Here is a 17,066-nt window from a genome sequence, read left to right on the forward strand (position 1 = left end):
GTCATGAACAAACTCCCAAAGATTGGACCAAATAAACAAACTGTAGGTGTGATCACACCCTCAGATCCTGTGGAGTACCACCGTTTGTACTACAGGAACCTACAGACCACAGAGGGGTGTCTTCCTCTCAGCCAGTCAATAGCCATTCATGTTCGGAAGTGATGCTGATTGCAAAAAAAAACAACAACCCACACCTCTTCGCCAAGTCTGGCAAGCCCGGGCTGCTGTGCTTTGTGTCCCAGTGGTGAAAAGATACAGCAGAGCCCATTCTGGCACAAAAGCACCTACGCTGGGCAAAGGGGTGTCGGGGGAGGGGGAGCCATTTTTAGAAAAATCAGGGGGCGTTCAGGGACCCATGGGCTGGTGTGAAAAAAAAAGCCCTGTGTGTTCCTGGTTCCTGTTTCTCTCCTGCTGTGCTCATGTTTTGTAGCTGTGGGAGCCATGAAGACTGCAGTTGTCACGACTGATCTTAATATTGCAGGTTGTAATGTGTGAATAAGCAGCGTTTTACACCTCGGAGAAGGAGGGTGTGTAACAGGTGAATTCGTTTGTCAGCATGTATAAACATTATTCAGTTTTTAAATCTGATGATTCCTGAGCTCAAACGGTAATATTCATAATCATATATTATTTGATTTATGATCTTGATGCAGTCGGTGGTTGTTTCAGTTGCAGTGGTTGGGTGTGTACAGTTGGCAGTACTAAACATTACATTAGATTGTGTGTATCCTACGAAGGACTTATTTGTCAAATGTTTGGGAAGACTATCAAAATGAAGTCAATGTCTTTGCATCTGCTGACTTTCTGATAAGTGGAAGATTAAGTAATTTAAAGGGACAGAAGGCAACATTTGCTAAACAGCAGCAACTCAGTCATAAACAGTAACAGCATCATGACAAACCAAATTCCTCTTCATTATCTCAGATTGTGACTCAGCTGAATAAAATACATCATCATAACATAACCCCCAAAATACGTCTCTTTGATGCTTAATATCTAATTAATAATGGAATTATTTTCAGATAGACCACCGGAATAATTATAAGGAGTGACTTTAGGGAATGATGTCATTATAACTCGGGGAAAACATTTACTGACTTTGTATTTCATGAGAGAGATTGAATAGGAGTCTAAGGAGACAGAGCCTTTTTCAGAGCCAACCCCCCCAGTGGTCCTCGGTGGTATTGCAGTTTAAGGCACATCTGTATCGGCCTCACATTTCAAACTCTGAAGCTAAGTCCACTTTTATATAGTCAAGTCAGTGGCGTTTAAAGCACAGTGTTTCCAAAGATTGTCTACCATTAGCTCTGCTCCTTGACTTTCATACTATATAACACAGCCTCGAATCTCGTGTCATTACTAAAACTACAAGGCAAACGTTCTTCTCTGACTGACTTGTGGTTTAGAGTTTTAAGGTAGAACCCCAGAAATAACAGGCAGCAGTGAAGTAACATGTAATTCGCAGTTTTATTAATTTGCACCTTCCTGACATCATTTTTCTGAAACTCATAAGTAACTGAGAAAATTAACTGCCATCTGGTTGGTTCTGGTTTTTTTTTAACACTCCTCCTGTAAATTTTTTTTAATGAGCTGCCAAATGATTCATATTTCCAGATTTTGGGAGATGGCCATCCAACAGCGTGATATGTAGTAACGCGATGCTCGATCAGGGTTAGTCAACATCAAGCCCTGGTCACATCAGACCATGTAGGGATGGATCAACACAATCACTTCATGTACTGACTTACATAAGGCTGCCTGTTACAGCTCATGAATTTACACTTTCATTGATAAAGAAAATATAAATACCTAATCCTTCAATCATGGTTGACAAGCAAGTGCAATAGAAAACAAATAATCTGTTGCTGCACCTAATAATGTGGCACTACACTATATTTGATTTGGAATTGTTTATCGTGTGTTTCATCATGACTGTACTTCAGTCACATGAAAGGGAGTGGCTAGAACGTGCAGTATACAGTCTGTGTGCATTCACCCGTTTGGTATGAAAGTGCGTGTTTGCTACATACGAGTGAGGACCAGAGGACTAGAGGGTGATACGTTCAGACAAGTGGTCCCGCACGAAGCCTCCAGAACGGTGTCAGCGGTTTCCGGCTGACCCGAGACTCTTCGCTCAGTCGGGCAGAAAGAGGAGAGATGAGGAACCCACATCAAGTGATGGGAGAGCTGATGGGAAAGTGATACACAGCGAGTGACCTGGAGAACAATGCTTCTCCGCTCGGCCTGTGGGCTGCTGGCAGGCTCAGAGAGAGAGAGAGAGAGACAGAGAGAGAGAGAGAGAGAGAGAGAGAGAAGAGATGTAGACTGACTCACTTAGTGGAGTCTCATAAGAGGAGCCGTGAGCGTGGTGATGCAAGCTGGTGTCCATATGTGGGAGGACAGGCTTCGCTTTCACGTCCACTCCATCGTCTTTTAAAATGACAAGAAGTGGTTGTATTCCTGAGTGGTGAGCACGTGTTTCCACGTGACCACAGGAGCAGCTCAACATATAGTAAGTTCAGTATCTGTAGTCAGAAACACCTCGAGCTCTGGTGTTCTCACAGAATTGTGTTTTTGGAACTAAACTGTAAAAACAAAGTGTGATATTCACAACAACTACAATACTCGGACCCGTAGGAGAAGCTATGATGAAATCCCACTCAATAACAGCTGTGGTATGTGTTGCGTGTTCCCACCGTCATTCATACAAGTGGATTCACTAACTTCTTTTTAAAGATCTAGTGTGTAAAATTTGAAATGTGTAACCTCAACCTCAACATGGCACTTTGACTGATTGAACATTACAAGGGTGGTGGATTAAGAGTTTAAAGGGACATTTCAACAATTTAGGTGAATACACCTGTAATCTCTGTGTCCAGTGAGAGTGTTAGGTCAGGGTCACATGTCGCCGAGATAAGCACAATGATTGGAAGCAAAGGGAAACAACACATCTCCATCTGAACTCACAAAGAATTTTGACTGAAGGTAGAAAATGATGCTATTCGATTCATTTTTCTTGGCTAGCTCTGATTTTGGGGATTTTCATCTTCAGCTGTATCATAGCTCGTGACACATGCAATGATATTCTATGTTTACTGTCATACTAACTGTTATACATTCTGAATTTGCTACTATATATATTTGATATCACAAAAACAAAGATTTCTGGATAATTCAACCACTTAGCGAAATCTTACTCAGATCAAGCTTTTGTCAGTTGTGACTGATTTAATTTTGTGTTTTCTGTTTGTCTTTTTTGTTTCTACAGTGAACAGTGATGTTTTTCACACACATAAAAAGTAAAATGTATGTTATAAACATTTCTGTGCTCATGTCTACCTGGATTTCTGGTGCACTTGCATTAAACCAGGATAATTACAGTCCTGCGTTTGTGTTTGACGATCTGTTTCGACTCTGATGTGAAAGTCTTACTTGATAGAGATAAAATCCTTCAGCGGAGCAGAGAACCGGAGAAGCTTGCAGTGGTTGACGAGGTAGCTGATGTTGGTCAGGACGACTTTCTTCTTGTACACCTTCCCCACTTCAAAGTCCTGAAACAGACCATTCAAAATATTTAATAGTGTTCTCATGAAATTTTAATTCATTACAGCAGAAGCGTTCATTAATTCCTGTCTTGTTTTTACAAAAGTCAGTGAGTGGCACCTTGAAGAGGATGATTTCTGGTCTACTGATGAACGGAGGCCCGTTCAACTCTCTCCCATGAACTTTTTTAGCAGCTGTGTTGATCTTTCCACCGACCGCTGCAGGTTCTTCTTGCTTTACTTCTGTTTGCACCAGTGTTGTTTTCTCATTGTGGAGCGTCTGTAACCACACAAGGAAGCAATAACTGGTAAAGTCATTATCATACATATTATCACTATATATCCACTAAATCACTAAACTTATGAACAAAAGATTACAAACTCAGAATACACTGTGATAAAAGGGCCTGCTTTTTTTTTTTTTTTTTTTTAGAATGCAGATAAAAGCAAAGCAGAATTAGAAAATATAGTTTAATACCATGCATGGTGATTATAAAACATAATCTAATATTCAAACATCATAAAAGTTAAAAAATAAATAAATAAATAAATTTCATTATAAGAAAAAGATGCTTGGATAAAATACAAACGGTATCATTTGTGCTAGTTATTTATAATGATTCATTTCCCAGTAAGGTTTAATGCACTGATATCAGTGTGGCCAATAAACTGTTTAATAACCACATTTGAGGGACAATTTGAAAACATTTACATTTATATATTTATACATTTACATTTATACACAATGTGCTCCACGGCTACAGATATAATATATATAAACATTTATGTATCTGCAGCCGTGGAGCACATTGTGCGTCACTATACAAACACACACACAACTCCCACATATCAGTCCAAAGATCCAGTATTAGTCGGACTCTATCAAAAAGTAAAAATGATGTTTACTGTCCTCGTAATGTATCATATTTGTTTTGTCCTATTGTCAATATATAGAGCTTATTACTGACATATCTATATACAGGTCAGCCAATAGGTCCAGTGACAATAAACTGCAATACAGACACGGCATATCAAAGATATGTCTGAAATGATCATGAATCAATGTCACAGCAGTGAAATGTCCCCGTTTCAAAACACTGGAAGGGAGCTTAATGGAGATGTTTAAAAAAAAATACCAGGTAGTATATGATTTTGGATATTGTTGTCAAACATAAAATGTTTTTTGCCCCCTTGCCCTGAGAAGTTTTAACATTTTTCTTTTAATCCCACTATTGAACAAAAGAACTTTAAATGTTGTTCAAACAGAATCAGCCTCACATTGAATCTGCCTACATACAAAACATTGGAACATGAATTATGCAGAAACAAAGACACAAGCTGTAACAAGTGTTTGAAACTTATCTCCGTGGAAAACTGTGTGGTTCAGGAGGCTGCTCTATTCAGCGTTTTATATTTTGTATCCCTGCTGTGTTTCATTTTCTATTGTAAAGCACTTTCGTAACTTTGTTACAAAGTGAAGTGCTGACATTTAATCATCGGTCTCCCCCTCATGAATCATCTCATTAGCTCTGTGGCATCGTTGTGCTCGTCTATTGTTCCGGCCATTACTGTGTTGAGAAGTAGCCTGTGATGAGGGCATCGGTCGGATCTGTACGTTAGAAGGAGGAATCACTTCCACTCCACTTGTCACTTCCTCAGACCTCCGAGCTGCAACACTGCGCTCACTCTGAAGCCTCAAAGGCACCAGCACAATGAGAAGTGATGCCTGTCGCGGCACATTTGAAGCGTGTGTGGGGGCGTCGGGTGAGACGGAGAGCCGACTCACCTCCATGACAGTCAGCTGGTGTGCAAACACTCCCACCTTTTTCTGCAACTCCCATGTAGCAGTGTCAGAGCAAGGCACTCTTCAACGTTTATGAAATGTCAGAACTGTTGTTGTCACTGTGCAACTCTCAAGTGATCAATAGGTGCTTTTGGACCGGAGGAACATTTTGACAGTACTAAGAACCGTTGGAGGAAGTGGGGACTTTTTTTTAGCTCCTACTTCAGGGTAGATACGTGATTGGTTCATCGCTTCAACTTGCTGTCACGCAGCCATTCTCAAAGGGAATGTTTAACAGCTCTCTTCAAAGCCACCAGACTCCCTCGACAAAAACAGTCATCCTACCTCATAGACCAAGGGAATTGCTGATCTACCTCTGCCTGGATTGGTTAGTTAGTTTGTGTTATTCTGTGACTTTGGTGGTGATTTGAGCAATTCTATTGGCCGAGCAAATGTAAACAGAAAAAAAAGCCCTTGAGGCCCTTTGTAGTTCTCGGGGCTCCCAATTGTGTAGTTCTTCTCAGGGAGTCCCCAGAACTGTTTGGTCCAAAAGTGCCTAACATGATGCAGTTTGATTGAATTATATTTATTGTAGAACTGATCTATACCGCATATTGTCTGAAGGAATCTCTTCCTTAAATTATAACTCTGTGAAGTTCTGCCACAGGTCACCTAAACCTGTTCATGTGGAGAACTGGAAAAAATACCTGCCATCGATTCCTAAAAGATCAGAAAGTCAGATCCTTCAGACTCTCAGTGTAATGAACTGTCAAATAATATATTTTTCAACTGTCATTTGATTGGCCACTAATAGAACTTCAACTCAAGAAACAATTATTTTCATTATAGATAATCTACACAGCTGAATTAATGATTAATTAATTAATCGTTAAGCCAATAAAATAACAAAACATACAGTCTCAGGTGACATCTTCAAATGTTGTGTTCTATCTGAGTAACTGTCCAAAAATTCAAAGAAGGTTCATTTGAATTGGTGCTTTTTACTGTTTTAAAAGAGTAAAAATATGTGAATTCTCAAATCTGAGAAGCAGGAACCAGTAAATGTTTTGAATTATTTACTTGGGAATATATTTTTCAATGACTTGAGAAATGGACAAATGAGATTGCTTTCAATCACTTTTTTAACTTCTGAATGAATCAACTAATTGTTTCAGCACTTAGAAATTCTCGTTTTTTTAAAAATTTAAACAGAAAAACTCCTACCCCAAAAAATATTAGTGCGAGCATTCAAAAACCTCATCGTTGAAGTTTATCTGAAATCTTTCAGCACTGAGACCGAATTGTTGACTTTTAGACAGACTTGTGCGACCTGCCCTGATACCCGGTATCATAGTGTCCTTTCTCACCAGAAATAAGCTTCACTGTGAGCATGTGGAGGTTCACGTTACTTCCCTTCCAGATCCCACCACCCTGATGCACATGCCCCCCCACCAACTAGCAGGAGTCTCCAGCGCAATCCGCAGAAAAAACATGTGCCGGCTGAATGGCGCATGATTTATGGGTGTTTAAATTTAGCAGCTTTCGATGCATTTGCTTGCTGTTGGCAGTGGCTGTTGTTTTAGCGCACCTTGCAGTTCTGGTCCCACAGCCCAGAGAATTCAGGCTCAGCCAGGCTGTCAGCGAGGCTCTGGAAGTCCGCTTCATGCTGGAAGCTTTCCTCCGTTTCCTCCTGGTCCTCAACATCAGAGGCAGCTGACGAAGAGCTGCTGCTGTCACTGAACTCTCTTAACTGCTGGGAAAACACACACACACATACACATATTGGGTTTTAATTGCTCAGACTTTATAGTCATTTCACAAATGGCATTTCAGAGGTTTGAAAGCCCTCACGACTGTGGCTCTCTCCTCAGTGGCTGATGTGTGGATGGGTTCCAGGTCGTACAGCAGCTTCTCTCGTGCCCTCCTCAGAGATGGAAACCTGTCAGTGGTCGGGGGTTTGGGCAGCAGCAGCAGCGCCTGCTTCCTCTTTCTGCTCTTAATCAGCTGCTCCTCCTGAAGGAGTTTTGCCACTATCTCCACCCTCTTTGACTTCTGGCTCTGCTCAAATTCCCTGAGAAGGGTGAAAATAAACACCACTGCATTATAGTGAAATGGGGTCATGTATTACTCGGCACAGCGCGAGAAAACACCTACACGTTGCTGCATAGAGTGGGAGTGGAGGACATTCATGTGGGAGAGGAGAGGAGAGGAGAGGAGAGGAGAGGAGAGGAGAGGAGAGAGGAGATAGAGGACGTACTCTTGTTTTCGTTTTATCTTCTGGAGTTGTTTCTGGTGGTAAATATGGTTGATACTGTTGATTCCTTGGGCCTGCAGGGATTCTCTCAGTTGCCTTTGTTGCCGTTCTTTCTTCTGGGCGTTTGCTTTCATTCTGATTTGTTGGACCCGTATAGTCTCCTGAAGAAACAACGGCAGATTAATAAAGCGAAGACTTTATCCAGCTAAAATGAAAGCATGTGGTATCTACTCGGAGGACAATTTGAAGTGAATGGAATCAGTAAATCCAGGTCCGAGTGCAGTTTTTTTTTTTTTTATAAACCGTGTCATGCATTATGAAATATAAAAGATCTTGAGCAGTTATAATAATTAAACACACAACAGACAATTATATTTAGCTTCACGTGCTTTTAACAAGACTATAAAGTTGCATGTGTGCATGTTTGTTGTGCATTCTGCTGCCTTTGCACTATGTCTGAGTAAACATCTAATTAGGCTAAGTTGCATCGCTTTGTCTTTATATCTTTATCATGAAACACAGCTTGTACTTAAAAGGTCGTTCATTTAGGCAGATGCAAATTAGCTCTTATTCAAAACATATGGTAGCTAAATAAAAAAATGTATAATCCAAAGAGCTTTAGCATGGCACGGTTCTGCTTACTTGGGTGGCTGCTATGTTTGATTTGAGAGATTTGACAGCCTGTATCCTCTTTTCCAGCAACTCTGTGTTCTGCCGCTCCTTCTCAGCTTCTCGCTGCTGCTTCCTGAATAAAAACGGGAACAAACATGAAGCAGAAGGCAGAGGGTGAACAAAGGGGCTATTACTGCTTGGTATCGAAACCTACAGAGGAGCGAAGCAAAGCTTGCACCCGTGACGGGGTAAGTGATGCGAGGAAAACAGCATTCACATGAGTAAATACTGGTAGAAAATATTGCTGCCGTGTTTTTTTTTGTTACCATGGGGTGCTTGATTTTTCGGACTTCCCTGTGTGTAGCACGCCCTCCTAATCCCATTCCTTCCAACCAATGGTAATCTTAAAAAAATGGCTTCATTGTTAAAAGCTTGAATCATTTTGTAAAACAACTGATCACTAGTAGTTTATATTAAACCTTATTAAAAGAGGGTAAATAGTGCATGTTGTCTATTTTCAGCTGCAGATAAATACACATTTGATTTGCAATTACAGTATATGTAGGAATAACTCAAAATAAAATTGAGTATTTGTGTTCATAATACAAAAATAACATGCCATTAAGAGCAACAGTGGGGCTTATTGATGTGTTTTTAATAGATTTCTCGCCTTGACTAATCAAACAATAATTCAGTGGGATCAGTTGCTGGTTTTTAATCGGATTTAATGACAATTAAAAAAAAAAAAGAATACCACCAGCCATGTCCTTTGCACACATTGTTCTAGTTAATCTATGATGATGTCAATGCATTTCCAAAACTGCCTCAATTGTCAGTCTCGGTGGACAGAGTTAGACGACGTCATATTCTCATTTGTCCCGTCACGCAAGTACTAGTAAACACCAGAACAAAATCTAAATTTCATGTTCAATGCATGTTTTTTTTACAGTTAGGGATTTTTTGGGAAACATCATGAATTGAGTCACTTTTTCCTGCTCAGATTTGATCTGCTCTTCTCTCGCCGCTACGACATCATCTGAGCTCGTTCACATGCCATGTCCACCCTGCCTGTAGCATACAGTATGCTGCCGGTATGAGCGATCAATAGGACGTGTTGACTCTCCAGTGAGTCCTCTGAGATAATTCATATCTCTGCTTATTGGCTTAAAAGCTGATTACCTTCCCATGGTTTGTTTCAGGTACATGGTAGCTGTCTTGCGGCTCGCTTGGCCCTCTTCAATTTTCTTCTGACATTCAATCTCCTCTTTCTTCAGCAGGGCTTCCTGTTTACTATCAGAACACAATCACAAACATTTATAGACATACAATAATCTTGAGCTACATAGGTTCATAAAAATGGTTTCTCATAAAAAATTAAAAAAAAGATAATCTCAGTAAATTAATTTTTACAAAATGTCTATGTTGAATCTGATCTCACCTGTGTGCAATAAATAAAAATGTATAATCTCACCATGTGCATATAAGTGGTACATCAGTGATAACAGATGGCATATTTTCTATACTGTAGTTTACATAAGGAGATCAATATTGTATGCATAATACAACAGTACACACACAAAAACAATGCAGTGCGTCTGGTAAAAGTGTTTGTTTTGCCTACTCCCTGAGATGCTTCATCTTGAGCTGCAGGTTCTGGCTGACTTTCCTCTCCTGCTGCAGCCTCGTCGCTGCCTTCTGCGCCTTGAGGACCTGGAAGAGCTGCTCCTCTTCCTGCACCTCCTGCCGGAGCAAGGAGAACCTGCCAAGCTCCACTTCCACCTCACTGAGCTCCAGTCTGAGCAGCAGAGACACATGGGTGTAGACAGAAGGAAACAGTGAAGATGCTGACTGGCGTATAGGATATACCTGTGGAGTCACTAAACAGACATAATAAGAAAGATAAATATGGGGTTTTAAAGCCCAGTACTAATGTGAACTGAATCAGCTCATCTAAGAGGCAAATTTGAACCTGTCTGGATGGATATTTAAAAAGCCTATGGCACAGCGCTCAGACCATTAGAGGACAGAATATTCCTTTAAAAACACTGAGGTCCTCACAAACAAAATCATTCCACACAGATTTTACACACAGCAAATGTGTTTACAGCCTTTGTTACTGTGATGCAGCGACACAAAGTAAGCAGGCTTTCTGACTACACAGTGCAAAAAACACAAGAGGCTGCAGAGGTGTGGATGGTTTTTTCCTCACACTATTGAGATGCTGAAATACAATCCAGGAAGTCCACTTAGAGAAATATATCGAGAGTTTGAATGTTTATCAGACACCGAAACACTGCAAAACAGCTTCATATTGTTTAGCAATATACAATTAGACAGGATTTTCCAACTCTGCACGGTTATCATGGTGCCAATCATTTTCTCCTCTCTCGTGACAATTGCAAGGTAAAAAGTACAAATATGATGTTTCAGTCATCTCCCAGGATGTGCGCGTACTCACACTGCATTAGGACAAAGATTTTGTAATGTAAATTCTTTTGCAGGATGATGATGCATTATTTTGTTCCTGAGCTGTCTGTGTTTGCTCCCCCAGTGTTGAAGCAGTGGGCACCCCTTTGCACATTATGCCTGTGAGAGCAAGACCTTCATCCCCTCTTCCAAGACTGTTGGGAAAAAGTTGAGGATAGTACAGCGTACTACTATCACCTCCTACTCAAAGATTATGTGAAAACACTCCAGAGTACTGATTGGTCAGAGAGAATCGCCATTATCGCTGCATGCTTGACACAGAAAGTCCTGCACAAACCCTCCATTGTTAACTATCCAAGCTACTACAGCGAGCAGAATTATTTGTATTCACTTGGTCACTGCAGCCACACACTGAGAATCAATAACAGCTTCCCCTCCACATCCTCCATTGTTCGTGTGCGGGTCCTGTTAAAGATAACGTCACAGCAGATTCATGTGGCATCGCCATAGTAACAATTACTATCTGCAGTGGGCAATGAAATCCAAAGAAGTACCTGGTAACAAAAGCAAGTAGAGTAGAGTAGAGCAGAGCACAGTAGTGTAGAGTAGAATACAGTAGAGTAGAGTAGAGTACAGTACAGTACAGTAGAGTATAATACAGTACAGTGGAGTCGAATACAGTATAGTAGAGTACAGTTGAGTACAGTATACTATAGTAGAGTCGAGTAGAGTAGAGCAGAGTAGAATATAATACAGTAGTGCAGAGTAGAGTACAGTAGAGTAGAGTTGAGGTGGTACTATTGCTGTCAAACCATTTTCCTCTTGTGGACTCACTCCTGTAGCTTTAGCTCCGTGTTGCTGCGGCCCTCCAGCTCCTCTTCACTCTGCAGCTTTTCACACAGATGCTTATGCTGGGTTCGCAAACGAAACACTACCACACTGATGAAGATTACAAAAAGAAGAGTGGAGTTGACAAAAATAACAGCAAATCATTGTCTAAAAACAAAAAGTACGGTGTTTGTTCATTATGAACTTACTTGTTGTCTGTTGCTTTCTGTCGCTCTATTTCTCTCTCCAGTTGATCCCTGCACTCCAACAAACTTTCAATATTCTGACGACAGAGTTGCAGCTTTTCTCTGGTGAAAGAAACCAATGTAAAAAAAGCTGTAGTGCTGACACAAAGAAACACCTCAGATCTCGATCATTTTCAAAGCAGTTCAAGTGTTCAGAGCATCCGGCTAATGGGAGTTCCTTGTGGCCATTGCAACAAAAGGGAGGACATTATGTCGGCTAACAAGGTGATCTAATGAAGGCTGATTGGACACACACACCCTGAACAGCTTTGAATTGCACAATGTTCTTTTTGCAGTCTAATGATGTGCAACACAACAATCTGTGACCGGGGCAGAAGAATGTCATAAAAAGGAAATTTGTCAGCACGCGGTGCAATAAGAGCCGCAGCTTGTTTAAAAAGCAGGTGTGCTGCGGTTCCACTAAACTTATGTTTAATCAGAGCGCAGCACTGACCGCTGATGCTTTGTCCTAAAGGTAGATGATAGACATTTTTGATGGGAACTGCATCACAGTTCATCAAGTGCTCGATGGTTCGCAGCACAGACAAATGAAAAGAGGGAAGAAAAGTGGGGAGAGAGGACATTATGGGAAATGTTCTCTCTTCAGCTGAAATCATTTGCTGCAAATTGCTGAATCAATTGGAACAGAAATGATTGGTTCTGTGTGAGGAGGGCAAGCGGGGAAAGACCTGCGGAGCGCGGAATAACACTGGAAACACATGATCCTTCCAGAGACTGAAAAGACAGAGCAACAACCTGAAACAAAGAGACATGTATGTTTTTGATATTCTGACTGTAAAATAACAGTTTTCTATTATGTGTGCAGGTTTCTGTAGCGAGTCCAGAAAGGCACACGATCCAGGTTAAGGATCTTCTGTAGCTCTAGAGGTCTGTTGTTGCCAGGTTACCGACCTGGCTCTCAGCACGTCATGCTCCTTCTGTCGGTGAAAGGAGTCCAGCTGGTACAGGTTTCGTCTCAGCTTGAACATCCGTGCTGTCTCGGCATAACTCCTCATCTTACAACTGTCGGCAGCAACCGCAAGGTCACCATCACCATCAGTATCAGCGTTGTCCTCTCTTGGGGCAGATACAAAAGGACATGTAGGGAAGGCTGCTTGTTTAAAGCAAAACCAAATGTTTTATTTACATACAAAAAATATATATCATGACTAGTTGAGAGTGTCTGTTTTGTATTGAGAAATATGATGTTGAAAACCTGACTAATCAGTGTTTAAAAGATACACAAAATTGAGCTTTAATATTTACTCCATCTTCAGCAGAGACTGAAAGGGATTACTAAATATTTGTATTTCATTGTCTTAAATTAAATATGGTTCATAAAAAAGCAAGAAATACCCACTCATACAGTTCTTCTAACCACTCCAAATCAGGAGGAAAAGCCAGCTCTCCATCTTTAAAGGTCTCCTGACCTGGACCATCATCTGAAATAAATGTACAGTAAAGGAGGACATCTAGACTGTTAGAATATGTGTAATTATGGATTTAAAGCGAAGCAGGTATTTCCAGGATTACAAATATCAGCTGTATTTTACAAACTGGTACTCACCCTCAGGTTCCTCCTCCTCAGGTTCCTCCTCAGTGCTGAGGTAGACATCCAGCTGTCCACACCTGTCTGACGCCACATCAGAGCAGCTTTCCATGTCTTTTATGTCCATTTCACCTTATTCACGAATACCACAGGCACACATTATTGGACAAACCTAACTTATAGCTAAAGTTATAGCTTCCACAGATCTCTGCCCCAGATATATAATGTATTAACAGCTGGCTGCGTAATCTCAACGTAATTTCAATGTTCACTCGTGCGCTGGGGGTTGTTGCACAGCTAGTGTAATTTTAAAAGTTGACATTTCATTTGAAACCGTTTCTTGGTGAATTATACCTATGCCGATTTAAAGAGCAGCTATTAGTGATGTACAAACGTTGTTAAGACATTAATAAATCACAAGTATTTAGTAGTCCCACCAAAAAAAGTGATGTGCAAACGTTGTTAAGACATTAATAAATCACAAGTATTTAGTAGTACCACCAAAAAAAACCCCAAAAAAACAAAAAACAGTGCAGCGTTATTACTCACTAAATTATGGATTTAAAGCAAAGCAGGTATTTCCAGAATTACAAATATCAGCTGTATTTTACAAACTGGTACTCACCCTCAGGTTCCTCCTCAGGTTCCTCCTCCTCAGGTTCCTCCTCATTGCTGAGGTGGACATCCAGCTGTCCACACCTGTCTGACGTCACATCAGAGCAGCTTTCCATGTCTTTTATGTCCATTTCACCTTATTCACGAATACCACAGGCACACATTATTGGACAAACCTACCTTATAGCTAAAGTTATAGCTTCCACAGATATATCATGGATTAACATCTGGCTGCTGTTAATCTCAACGTGATTTCAATGTTCGCTCGTGCGCTGGGGGTTGTTTTTAAAAGTTGACATTTCATTTGAAACCGTTTCTTGGTGAATTATACCTACGCCGATTTAAAGAGCAGCTATTAGTGATGTACACACGTTGTTAAGACATATTTGTGCGGTGTGAGGTTCCCAGTAGGTGAGATGACGTTCAATAGACAGATTAATGAAGAGAAATTGGCGTGTCGTTTACTCGGCAGGGACTAACTAAGATTGGAAAGCTGCAGAAGAAAGCTGGGAAACAAACGCACAGTTAGTGGCGAGTTTCAGTTGTTCACATTTAAAATGATAAAGAAAAAACATATTTAACAACGCCTTTACCTCTCGTTGCGACGCTTTCCTTCACTTGACTTCACTTTTCAGAGCAAGTTTAATTCGCCATGTTTGTTACTGTTTCCAAGGAGACAGGGCGCAAGGGGCGGGGCATTGACTCCCCCGTCAATCAACTGAACGTCCAGCGGAAATGAACTGTTGGTGGCAAAATAGTGAAACTAACAGTATGACAGCATCAACATCATCGATATCATCCATAAAGGCTGCAGAAATGACCACATAAAAGGCTCAAATCTCATCGTGCACCAGTTAAGGGCAGGCAAAGTTCCATGTTTAGGAATAATATAGCCTATATGTTGTGTATGAGTGCCTCTTAAAATAAAGTTACTGTAATTTTCTTCATGAACACTGGTTTATTTCTTTGCACTGATTTAAAAAAATCAATCAAATTTCAAAAATTCTCAAGCGGGCCAGATTGCACATCCCCATCTGATTTACACACACGTGCAGTAGCACTATAACAGGACACTTTTTCTTCTTTTGAAAAAAAACAAAACAAATATATGGCACAAAAAAATAATTTTAAATTAATTTCAATATTGAAGAGGGAGTCAGATTAGGAGAGAGAAGTGTGTGTTCTAGGCCATAACTGGATACCAGAGTATTTTGTGTCACTGCGGAAGACTTGATAGCCTAAATAAACATGATGTAGGACAGAGGCCATTTTGTTTTGAAAGATAAAGTCGAGCAAAGTATAAGTGCAGTGGACATCCAGCTGATGAACAGAGAGGGATGGCGACGGAGAATACATGAGGGTGAACAGAGTAAGAGGAATAAGAAATAGTTTGTGGTTGAGAGACGGAGACAATCACATGCAGTGCAAGGCTGGTATGTCTTTATATCAGAAGATGTTGCGGTGCAAATCCAAGTGAAGGGTTTGGAGGGAGAGCGAGCTGCTGGTTTGAATCCACATCCACTGACTCCAGGCACGTCTGCTGTCCCTGTGGTGAGGCAGCAGAAACCAGGGCAGGTGCACTGCTGCATTTATACGCTCAACTTCTTTCCCCATAGAACATAAAAGAGGTTACGAGTAATGAGGAAAAAGCAAAAGCCGGTCAATTTAGACAGAATGGAGGATACATTTCTTATTGTAACATAAGACGGATATTTAATTAATCAAACTGACATTATTGCTCCGACAATACTATAATAATCAACTATAATACATTAAAATGTATTAATTTGTCTGGGCTTCTGATATCTGGTGATCTTATTAAGCTTCATGAGGTTTTACTTTGGGTGGACAAAATAATGTGAACACCACTTGAGCAAGAACTGATTCAACTGATCATAAAAATTGGGGCAAAAAAAATGACAACTTGTAGAAATCATGTGGCTGCATCACTGAGATCTGAAATGTAAAGGAAGAATACGATGAAAATCTTGACATGAACACAGACAATGACAAGGAAATTGTAAATAAGTTATTTGCACATGATTACTACCTCTTTTACTTCCACTCTATGTGCTATCTTTTTAAATATCACTATCATGTTCGTTCTGTCTACAGTGTGAGGATTATTGCATCACTTTTTGCTTGTTTTTAAAATCTGCCTCTCCCTAAAGTTCCTGGAAGAGCAAAATGTAATCATGGCAGCCCCCTTTTAATCATTCATCCATTCAACCTTTATTTAAATATTGAGGAATCACAGAGAGCGCGCCCTCATTTTTGAAGGATGTCCAGAGTCCAAATACACACAATTAACCAGAAAACCAAGAACAATAGAAGACAGTTCAAATAGTTACATCCAGGAGAAGACTAATTTGTTTTCCTGGTTTAAATTGACCTCACAGTTGTGTTCATTTGTAATGTTTTAAAATGTTCCAACTGTCTGCAGCACAAAAACTAAAGGCAGTTTGCAGGCAGTAGTTCAACCATGAGCCAATAACTTGAATAATGACTATAGACTGATATATGATTGGCAGGCTGCCATTAAGGGCTTTATTGATGAATGGAAACCAAACCTGTCGAGTGTTACTGTTGGAGATGTCCATCAATGATGAATGGTATGTAGCTATTTACGGTAATAAATCACTTTTGTCATTGATTTACCTGATAGGCATCATACAAATATATATCATCTACTCATCTGATTATACTGGAAATGTTTTCAACACTCCTACATATATTTATACTGTGTATGTGTCTCTCAGTAGAGGTTCCATGTTAGTTTTGGTGTCACCACTTAATGATGACAGCATTCACAGTAGCTTTACTGAATGAGATTCTTCTTATTTGACATTTATATATCTTTCTTTGACGGTCGAAAGCAGAAATGTGACAGGAAAGGAGCAGAGTGAGAGCGGAGGAAGGATGTGCGATGGATGGCTCCAGCTGTGTGCTTGCTGCTTCAACCTTCACCATCACTCTGTCCTTTAATAAGACTTTATTTTCTTTGGTCAGGAGTGGTCTGATAGTTTATCTTTCTCGTCTTTGCTGACTTCCTTTTAGAAACTAAATCTCTTCAAACTGTGGTATTATATAACTGTCTGGGACAGAGGAGTGGACGAGTGATGAGAGATGAGTCTTCTCCACCACAGGAACTTAACCAGTACAGCCTGCATTGTTTGGGGGTGATTTCTTAGACCTACATTTGGGCATCGCT

The 17,066-nt window shown here is 40.4% G+C and overlaps 1 protein-coding gene across 1 annotated transcript in view; it reads right to left on the reverse strand.

The window, feature by feature from the left end:
- Window positions 1-14,543, reverse strand: part of cfap74 (cilia and flagella associated protein 74) — a 56,673-nt gene extending 42,130 nt beyond the window's left edge. The window contains exons 1-15 of the mRNA XM_069694064.1: window positions 14,449-14,543; window positions 13,866-14,361; window positions 13,259-13,372; window positions 13,052-13,133; window positions 12,604-12,768; window positions 11,656-11,754; window positions 11,453-11,557; window positions 9,813-9,986; window positions 9,371-9,481; window positions 8,222-8,324; window positions 7,583-7,740; window positions 7,177-7,396; window positions 6,914-7,078; window positions 3,664-3,822; window positions 3,433-3,551 (exon numbers count right to left, since the gene is read on the reverse strand). Of these exons, the coding sequence (XP_069550165.1) occupies window positions 3,433-3,551; window positions 3,664-3,822; window positions 6,914-7,078; window positions 7,177-7,396; window positions 7,583-7,740; window positions 8,222-8,324; window positions 9,371-9,481; window positions 9,813-9,986; window positions 11,453-11,557; window positions 11,656-11,754; window positions 12,604-12,768; window positions 13,052-13,133; window positions 13,259-13,372; window positions 13,866-13,986 (1,895 nt within the window). The 5' untranslated portion in view covers window positions 13,987-14,361; window positions 14,449-14,543. The remainder of the gene's footprint in view (window positions 1-3,432; window positions 3,552-3,663; window positions 3,823-6,913; window positions 7,079-7,176; window positions 7,397-7,582; window positions 7,741-8,221; window positions 8,325-9,370; window positions 9,482-9,812; window positions 9,987-11,452; window positions 11,558-11,655; window positions 11,755-12,603; window positions 12,769-13,051; window positions 13,134-13,258; window positions 13,373-13,865; window positions 14,362-14,448) is intronic.
- Window positions 14,544-17,066: the final 2,523 nt, after the last annotated feature.

Source organism: Brachyistius frenatus, unplaced genomic scaffold (assembly GCF_029030835.1).
Source record: "Brachyistius frenatus isolate BFR_SWC_R1_liver_20210118 unplaced genomic scaffold, ASM2903083v1 Contig_16, whole genome shotgun sequence".
Classification (NCBI taxonomy): domain Eukaryota; kingdom Metazoa; phylum Chordata; class Actinopteri; family Embiotocidae; genus Brachyistius; species Brachyistius frenatus.